Raw genomic sequence first — 10,067 nt, forward strand, 5'->3', positions numbered from 1 at the left:
CATACATACATACACACACACAGCAATGTCTGGTACATTTCTACATTTCTGTTATGGCTGGGCAGGCAGTGCTGTTGGCATCCAGTAGGTAGAAACCAAGGATGCTGTTAAATATCCTACAATACACAGGGCAGCTTCCCTCAAGAAAGAATTATCTGTTCCCAAGTATCAGTGGTGCCCACTTTGAGAAACCCTGCAAATGAAAGTGTTGTCACTTTTGTCCACTGGGTTACTAACATCTTCTGTAGTCTAATTATTGCTCTGTTGCTTTATCATTAATAATCTGACTAAATCAGGCCCAAAATGGAGTGACCTGTGCTGAGCCCTAAAGTATCAAACTGAAACCTAAGTTTCCCTTTCATGTAAATGCTTAGCTTACCAAGGACCAAAATCCAAGGTAATCAGTTGACTCTCCTGGAAACGGAAACTTAAGCCAACCAATCAGAATTGTGTGATGTTATACAAGCCTTTCTGCCTATACCACATGTTTTGGAACCCTGTGTGACTTTCAGGTCAGATTTCCCCCAGTTATAAACTATAAAATAAAGCTTAGGAGTTCATGCATAGATCTCATGTTTTAAAATTTTTATTTTTAACATCAATTTCTAATATTTGTTAAATGGTCCATTTTGTTTTGATTTTTGAAACAATTCAGTGTAATTCTGTCATATTCTCTTAATATGTATTTTCAGGCTAGATTGGTAGATATATACATGTTCATAATGGTTACAACTTCTTACTAGTTTGCTCCTTTTATTTATATGAAATGTCATATTTATATGTAATGCATATAATTTGCCTTAAATTTTATATCCCCTGCTATTGATATCACTTCATACATTTTCTTTTGATTGGTATTTACATAATACATCTTTTTTTTCCTACTCTGACAGTTTCCATTTTCTGAGTGGCTTTGTATTACACATATTTCTGTAAGTAGCATATTCAGAATTTTTTAAATGCACTTCAACATCTCTCATTAAGTGAATAATATATATTAAATATGTTTACATTTTGAGATTACTTACTGTTATGGACTGAATTATGCCCCTCTCAAAAGTTGTTTTGAAGTCCTAACCCTTATATTGTTGTGGTAGTTAAAGTCGTGTGTCAACTTGGCCAGGCTGTGACTTTGAGTAGCTTGGCAGCTGTATGTAGTTATTCCCTATGATGGGAGTGGATGTAGTGTAATCAACTCCAGGTGGAATTGTCTGTGAGCAGCTAATTAGTTGCCTTTGGTTGTGGACTGCTTGCTGCATATGTGGAGAAGTTTTGAGAAAGGTCTCTAGCTTGTTGGCATATTTTGGATCCTGCATTTGGCTGAGTCTTTGTCTCCAGTTCCTGGACTTAAATCAGTGGCCTACTGTGTTGCCTACTGATGTTGACATTGTGCCATTCTACCTGTCAACCTTGAATTCATCCGCCTTAGCAACCAGCAGCTGCCTGAGTTAGGAGATGCCTCTAGCTCCAGGGGGCCTGGAATAAGAAGTAGAGATGAAGCCCAAGGTTGAGGGGAATTCACCCAGCCCCTAGAGCTGGCCCTCTGAATTTGGACTTCTAGCCTCTTAAACTGTAAGAGAATAAATTTCTGTTTGTTAAAGCCATCCATTTGTGGTATTTCTGTTATAGCAGCACTAGAAAACCAAGACACTTGTAAATATGACCCTTTATGGAAATAGGAACTTAAGGAAGATGGAGCAATCTACTTCCATAGTGATACCACCTCGGAAGCCCAAGGAGGGGTTGCTATGAGTCGGGTCCAACTTGACGGCACATAACAACAACAACAACTGAGATTATACCAGCATAAAAACCAAAACCAACAACACTGCCATCAAGTTGATTTGACTCACAGCAACCCCTCCTAGGGTTTCCAAGGCAGTATCTCTACAGAAGTAGGTTGCCCAATCTTCCTTGCCAGGATTGGCTGGTGGGTTTAAAGCACCAGCCTTCTGGTTAGCAGTGAAATGCCTTAGGCTCTACAACACCAGAGCTCCAGCACAGGGTGGGTCCTAAATCCAATCCCTTCTGAGTGATGTCTCAGAAACAGCAGAATTGACCCCCACACACAGAGGTAGACCACACAGATGCATCTGTAGGCAGCTGTAGAATGCCTGGGACTGCTGGTAGTCACACAGTGAATCAACATGGCTAAGGCCCTGATTTGGACTTTCAGTTTCTAGAACTGTGAGAAAATAAATGTCTGTTCTTTAAAGAACTCACTTTGAGATACAGGTATCCTCTGCTGTTATGAAAGAGCTACATTAGTACCTGTTTTTCCTAACTGAAAGAAATCTCCATAGGATTTTTGCTTTTATGAAAAAAACTAGCCTTCAGTGTTTGTTTTGCATTAAAAAAGTAAAGTGCACCCAGAGCAGCAAGAATGATGTTGCCAAACTCCTTCCCCAGGAATTGTCCTCAGCATCTCAGCCTCAAGCCAACATAGTTTTGAACTGTGTCTGTGAACACTCTATGTGGTATTATGTGCTATTTTGTGTGATTTTGTGTGGTAGGTTTTTTTAGGGTCTGGGAATACTCAAAATTTTTTCCCATATAAATTAACAGCAATTCTTTGCTTTATGTCATTTTAAATATTTCCATAGGAAATTGTGTCCGATAGCAAAGGAAACCTGTGTTTTGTTATGGCAGTCTTAGGAAATACTCATGTACCTTGAGTTTCTAATATCATCTTGTTTTTCATTTTCTAACTCTTAAATTTATTTTCCTCCTTCTTTTTATTTTATTTTATTTTTTGGATTGATAATATTTAATAATTTCTGCTTGCTTGGGAATCATTGATTTTTTAAATATAATTATTCTAAAATTTTAATATACACAACTAATTATAAATTTTCCTAACAATATTCCCTAGGATGCAATCTTTCTACTGTTATCCTAAACATATCAAAATATGATGTGTTGCCTTTATTTACCCACTACCAATGCCATTAGATCATTGTTTAGAATTTTGGTTTCTGCTTATTTTAAAAACATTAATATTTTCAGCCAAGAGTTAATTAAATTCATCAACATGTTTAGCAATATCTGTTATAACTTGCTTTCTTCCTTGAGTCCACAAAACAATACAGGTAGACCTCAACTTACAACTGGATTCCATTCTGGCTACTTCTTTGTAAGTCACTTCTGACATAAGTCAAATACCTAGTTTTATTATTATTATCTTAGTTTTTATTACTATTGTCATAGCCTGCTATATGACAGTGTTTTGGACAGCAAATTACATGCTGCAACATTGTATATAGCACCTATTACTAAAAATAAGATGTACAGAAAAAAAAAAAAGACACATTGTGAATTGAGGAGTACTTGTATTATTTTCTCATTCAATAGCTAATCAAATTTGCCAACAGAATTTATCAATTTTCATTCTATTAATTTTTATGTTAGATCTACTTTTTCCTTTTTGGATAACTTCTCTTCCTGCTAAGCAACATATTTTAGTAGTTCTTTCAGTGAGTATCTATGAGTGGTAAACTCAGTGCTTTTCTGAAAATGTCTTCATTCTTTCCACCTATCTGAAGGCTAGGAACTTGGAGAAAGAAAGGAAAAGGAAGAAAATGAGGAAGGTAAAGAAAGGAGTGGAAAGAAAGGAAAGAAGAGAAGAAGGAGACAGAGAGGGAGAAAAGGAACTCTACTAAGCCAGATATTTTTCTCTCAACACTTAAAAATTATTTGTTGCCTTCTGTCCTCTATTGTTGCTGCTGAGAAATATGATTTCAGAATAATTATTATCTCTACATAGCAGTTATTTTTAATTATTAATTTTTAATTATTTTTATATTTAAATTTTTATTATTTCTCTGTAGAACTTTGAAGATTTTCTTTTTAATCCTTGATGGTTCACACCATTATTGTCAATTGCCTAGGTGTGGATAAATATTTATTTATAGTCACTTTCCATTTTAAGTTTCCATATAGCTTTGAACTAGCAAGTAAGTTAGGCATGATGGCTTTCAAGTAAAGGTAAATTATAGCCAAACTACTGATTCTAAAGAATTCATGTGGCTTACAAAAGAATTTAAGAATAAAAGAATAGGTGGGAGAAATTCCAGCCCACTATTCCTATTGAAGCTTTGACTAACATGATTAACTCAGACATTTTCTTTAAGGTTGATCTATCTAGGGAAGAATATTTTTTATCATTCTTTCCAAAAGAGAATTATTAAGTGTTCTGAGAAGAAATAAGTTCTGAGGTGAAAATTTAATTTGAGAGATGCTAGATTAATCAAAATAAAACAAATTTCATTATTGTGGGATTTTTCAGGGAAGTCATAATGCTGACTGAAGTGCATTGTAAATCTCCAAAAAAGATATACTATCTTCCAACTTTCATATGACTATGCATCCTCTTTTTTTGAAATATTTAATTTTTCCTCAGCTAGAAAATAATCAGGAGCTCTGGTAGCATAGTGCCTAAGGCACTTGACTGCTAACCAGAAGGCTGGCGGTTCAAACCCACCAGCCACTCCTTGGAAGGAAGTTTGATCAATCTACTTCCATAGTGATACTGCCTCGGAAACCCAAGGAGGGGTCGCTATGAGTCGGGTCCAACTCGATGGCAAACAACAACAATAGAAAATAATTATATTGCCTTACATTTTTATAAAATAGTTCAAATAAAGTATTTTTTACCTATTTTTAACAGTTCTGATTCCACTGAATATTAAAATGTAAATTTGATATCACTATTTTAGAAATTTGAAAATAAACAGCATATTAAATGTACATACGGATTTTCCCCACACATATCAATTTAACAAATATTAAATGGTACAGGCACCTCCTTAGAATTTTAGAAATACAGTATTGTGAGCAATATAGTCTTTTATTCCTCATGTTTTGACTTATTTCTCAGTGATTGTTTTTAGGCACTGCTGGGAAATATTTCATTGAATAAAGGTTCTGGGAAACACACTTGAAGAAATGTTCGTTTAAACTATCTCCCCAAACATTAAGTTAAAAATGCACGTTAAGTTCATTGAAAGCAAAAAGAGAAAAGGAAGCAGGAAGATGGCAGTAAGAAAGAACAAGGAAGCTTTTACTGCTTAAACAAACATGTCAGTCAATAGGGACTCCAGGTGTGAGTCACACTAAAACTGTTAGCAGCCAAAATTTCAAATTCTAAAGTATTCTTTGTAGCAGCTAAATGGCATAAACCCAAGAGCGGGTTTCTGTTCCTTTATCATCTTTTTCATGCAGTTAGGGATGGGGATTGCCTGCTGGGAGAACTATTTTGCTGCCCAGAGCCCAGGAGGAATGACAGTAGGAAAGAACACCTAGGGCAACTTCAAGGGAGCAAGCCAGAGTCTCCACTGGTTTAGTAGAGGAAAGTAGCTTAAAAACAAAACAAAACACCCTGACAAAATACCTCTCTCAGCAGTATCTGCACTCATGAGCATGAATACTTCATTATCTGTCAATGAGTATATAGCATCAAAAGTGACTTCCAAGCCCTTGTTGTTGTTGTTAACAAGTTAGGTGCCAATGAATTGATTCTGACTCATAGTGACCCCATGAGTAGAACTGTCCCATAGCGTGTTCTTGGTTGTAACTTTTATGGAAGCAGATTGCCAGGCATTTCTCCCACAGAGCCACTGGGTAGATTCTAAGCACCCTAAGGCACCTGACTGCTAACCAGAAGGCTGGTAGCTCAAACCCACCAACCACTCCTCGGAAGGAAGGTTGGGCAATCTACTTCCATAGTGATACTGCCTCGGAAACCCAAGGAGAGGTTGCTATGAGTCGGATCTGACTCAACAGCAAATAACAACAACAAAACTTGTTGCTTATCAGCTGAGTGCTTAACTGTTTGTAAGCCTTAGAAAGTCAAACATCTATGGCTGAGGAAGAGAGGAAAAGAGCCTCAAAATATAATCTTGGTTCCTTTGGCAGATCTGTTAAATAATAGCAGTAACAGTAATAATAATAACAAGATGAAAATATTTGCTAAGTAGATAGTACTTACATTTATTATCTCACAAAACTCTCTGAAACAGGACAGAGAAGAAAACTCAGGTTTGGACATGTTGAATGACTGTCCAAATTCTTGAGAACTTTGGCCATGATCACAGGGAGTCTTTTCAGTATACTCATTTGTGTGTGTATATTTCATGGGTTGTTGTTGTTGTTGTTGTTATGTGCCGTGGAGTCGACCCCAACTCATAGCGGCTCCTTAGGTTTCCGAGGCAGTATCACTACGGAAGTAGGATTGCCCAACCTTCCTTCCGAGGAGTGGCTGGTGGGTTTGAACCACCAGCCTTCTGGTTAGCAGTCAAGTGCTTTAGCCACTATGCTACCAGAGAAAAGAAGAAGCTCTGGTGGCATAGTGCCTAAGGCACTTGACTGCTAACCAGAAGGCTGGTAGTTCAAACCCACCAGCCATTCCTTGGAAGAAAGGTTGGGCAATCTACTTCCGTAGTGATACTGCCTTGGAAACCCAAGGAGGGGTCTCTATGAGCTGGGTCCGACTGGATGACACATAATAACAACAAGGGGGGAAAGAGTCAAAGATTAACAAAATAAAAGGATATAAAACCATAATGAATTGACTTGGGCAAAGCCATTTGCCTAGGATTTTCATATCAAATTCAGGCTCAAAACTGGAATATTGTTATTTGTCATTAATAATGATTTGATATATATCTTTTATGGGTATACCTTTCAAATAAAACATAGCTTTGGTTAAAATAAATTTCCTAGAGCTTACAGCCTGATGAACATACCTTAGTAGACAGCATTGCCATCTAGTGGCTAAAACATACTGCAATCACCACTTTTGGGGTGGGGGTGGGGGTCCTGAAAAGGTTCTGAGGGGTATGTCCAGTAGATTCAACTTTAATTGTAATGTAAAATCCACACCCAAAACACACAGTCACCTGCACAGCAAACATATGCTGACATTGTGTTAGGAAGCCCACTCTTGCCCCCAAACTTTCACAGCTTTACTGACAAAATGTACCACTACCACTGAAACATAGCTTCGATCTGGTTTGCATATTTATTTCATGTTCTTTGAATTTTTAAGATCCATTTCTTACTCTTTTGTCTATCTTCATGCTTGAAATACTTTCCAAATATTATCTCATCCGTACAATAATGATGTTGTCCTATATCATCATGACCAGGAAAAGCAGCAGGTATCATGTTGCTGATAATAATGGTTACAAACTCAACAGAGTGTTAATCTCAGCATTAAAAAAGACCTGGAATTCTAGAATGAGCAACCAAGAGCAAGTCATGGTCCCAAGAAGAGCAAGATTTATGAAGGAGGTAAATGGGAAAAGACTCATAAGAGTGAAACAACTTCAGCTGAAGTTTCCAATGTTTTAGAGACATAAACTCTCAGCAAAGATCACTTGAGAACTCTATTTAAAATCAGATACTTACTGTTTCTACTGATTGACTGGATAGCTCATGCAACTCATTGCTTTTGCAACCAGGCCACTTATAGCAACCACCATCAGTGACTGAATGGCATGGTGAACCATACCTGGGACTGGACCGCTAATTAGAGCACCAATCGTGGGTTTTTGTCAAGGCCCAACTCTGACCCTACGTTGTTAATCATGAAAGATGTGATAGTACAAACACAACAGCCCAGAAGTCTTTTTAACCCACTTTTGATTGTTTAAGAATAGAAACGTAGAGGCTTACTTCAGATTTGTGTGACTAAGGAACAGTGGAAAAGCTGAAACAGGAAATTTTCAGAAATCCAAATATGTGCTTCTCCAAGATTTGCATCAGAGCTTGAGTCATACCCATGCAAATGGCTCTTAGTTCAAATTCATGTTAGAAAAATCTGGGCCACACTTACTTCCCATATGCAAATCTTCTATGAAAGTAGCCTCTGGTTCTTACCTATAATAAAAAGAATCTCCACTGCAATGTCACTGACTGTTGTGCTCCGAGTCGTGGACAAGTCATCGTTGCCAATAAAGCAAACGTTGTAAGGTACAGTCACGGCAACATAAAACGTTGCCAACAAAATAAGCCAGTCCCAGCCAGCTTTAAAAGTGCTAAAATGCAAAAGTATGAATTTGGACTTTTTTGCATCAGAGACTTTATACTCCGGGAATGCTGGTTTGTCTACGAAAACATTCTGTGAATAAAGACAAAAAGGAGAGAAGGGAGAAACACAACATTAGAGAGAGAGAGAGAGATTGTGCAGCCTTAAACATATATTTGTATGTAGAAGAACATTCATGGATGCAATGTCAATACATCTTACAGATGATTTTTTAAAGTGGGTGATGTAAAAAGTGAGATGCATATACTAAATTGAGCAGAAGCCTTTGCTATTAGTAACACAAATAGGCACAGTTTAGTCATGAGTATTAAATGAGTAATATGGATTTTTTCTTTTAAAAACAAAAAGACCATCACCTAAAATGCCACTTAACAACATTCACAGCTGCAAGTATAATCCTGCATACATTATAAATACAAAGATACATTTATATTCCCATTGTTGTAGGGACATCCTATATACCTATAGTTCTTAAATGACAATCATTTTCTAAAGAATCTATTTGACTTGAGAGTCTTCTGATGATAGTGAAAGACCATTTTCTCTAGAAAGCATACAGATATATGACCAACATACTATTATGAGCAGCTGTTTACACACTCATTTCAAAATACAACTAGGTAGTACTAACTGCATGGGTTTTTTTGTTTGTTTGTTTGTTTGTTTTTTTGTTTTGGCGTGGTTTGGCATGGTGAAATTTCATGTTGGGAACCCCTATTGACAGGGATTCATTCTAACATTGCCCAGACCTTGTTAAGATGGCAAGGTGAGAGACAGTTACTTCAGGGTAATTATTGAAGGTATGGGAGGAGAATGGCAATGTTCCCTGTGCAACTGATTGAATACAGAAGAATAGCTGGAATTTTGATAACTGCAAAAGCACTACACTTTGAAAGCAATTCGAAATGATGAACAACTCTCATTGCTACAGGACAAAGGGAGGCCAACCATACCAGCTGTGGAGATTTGACAAGCCTGTGACTAGATACCTACAGACCTTGCTTTGACCTCAATTACTGAGAAATACAAGATAGGTAATGGGAATTTAAATTTGAAAATTAAGTTAATTTAATGAAAAGTTAAAAGTTCTCAGGTACTTGTTATATGCAGTTCACACTGGTGTTTTCTTGCCTTAGCTATTGGGGCAAGGGAGCCCTGAAGGACCTGAGATTCAAGAAAGGTTCAGAACAATCAGGAAACACTTAATTCTTTAGTGGCAACTGTCATTAACCACATATTTCTGCTACGTTAATATTAATTCATCTTCTACCTGTCATCTGTCTTTGGTAGACATTCCCAACACACGTCTCTGCTTCGCATTACTATTCTTCCTCAGCCCACACAGGCACCCCACAATGCCAGTATTTTGTGGTAGAGCAGTACTGCTCGCTTCACTACCAGATGGTCTTTTGATGCCCATCTGCCACTGCTTCTCATTTCCATTCAATTCCCTGATACTTGACCTGCCACCTTCACCTCATTCCCAGGTTTCTAGGAGCAAGTGTCAACCAAAGGTGGACTTTGGCACAGAAATGAGAAGAGGAAAATGGAATACTTTTATTGGGCATCTCATCAAAGCTCAGGCTGGTGCCTAAGAGAAGAGGGAGTTAGCATCCTTAAGTATTAATTTTCTCAAGGTTGGTAAGCATTTCCAATTATAATACCACACAATGCCTTCATATATAAAAAACCAAACTCAGTGCCATCGAGTTGAGTCTGACTCATAGCGACCCTTCCTTGGGTTTCCAAGGTGGTATCACTACGGAAGTAGATTGCCCAAACTTCATTCTGAGGAGTGGCTGGTGGGTTTGAGCTGCCAGTCTTCTGGTTAGCAGTCAAGTGCCTTAGGCAACATGCCACCAGAGCTCCTTCCTGCCATCATATATACACATCCATATATCCATATATATATATATGTATATATATGTATATATATGTTGTTGTTGTTGTTGTTATGTGCCGTCGAGTCAAACCCGACTCATAGCAACCCCTCCTTGGGTTTCTGAGGCAGTATCACTAC

General features: G+C 37.5%; 1 protein-coding gene across 1 annotated transcript in view; it reads right to left on the reverse strand.

Annotated features, from left to right (window-relative positions):
- KCNH8 (potassium voltage-gated channel subfamily H member 8) overlaps positions 1–10,067 on the reverse strand; it is a 653,292-nt gene that overhangs the window by 315,221 nt on the left and 328,004 nt on the right. The window contains exon 5 of the mRNA XM_007936572.2: positions 7,879–8,119. Within this exon, the coding sequence (XP_007934763.1) occupies positions 7,879–8,119 (241 nt within the window). The remainder of the gene's footprint in view (positions 1–7,878; positions 8,120–10,067) is intronic.

The sequence above is a fragment of the Orycteropus afer genome, unplaced genomic scaffold, assembly GCF_000298275.1.
Source record: "Orycteropus afer afer isolate SDZICR_OR568_19922 unplaced genomic scaffold, OryAfe1.0 scaffold00003, whole genome shotgun sequence".
NCBI classification, from domain to species: domain Eukaryota; kingdom Metazoa; phylum Chordata; class Mammalia; order Tubulidentata; family Orycteropodidae; genus Orycteropus; species Orycteropus afer.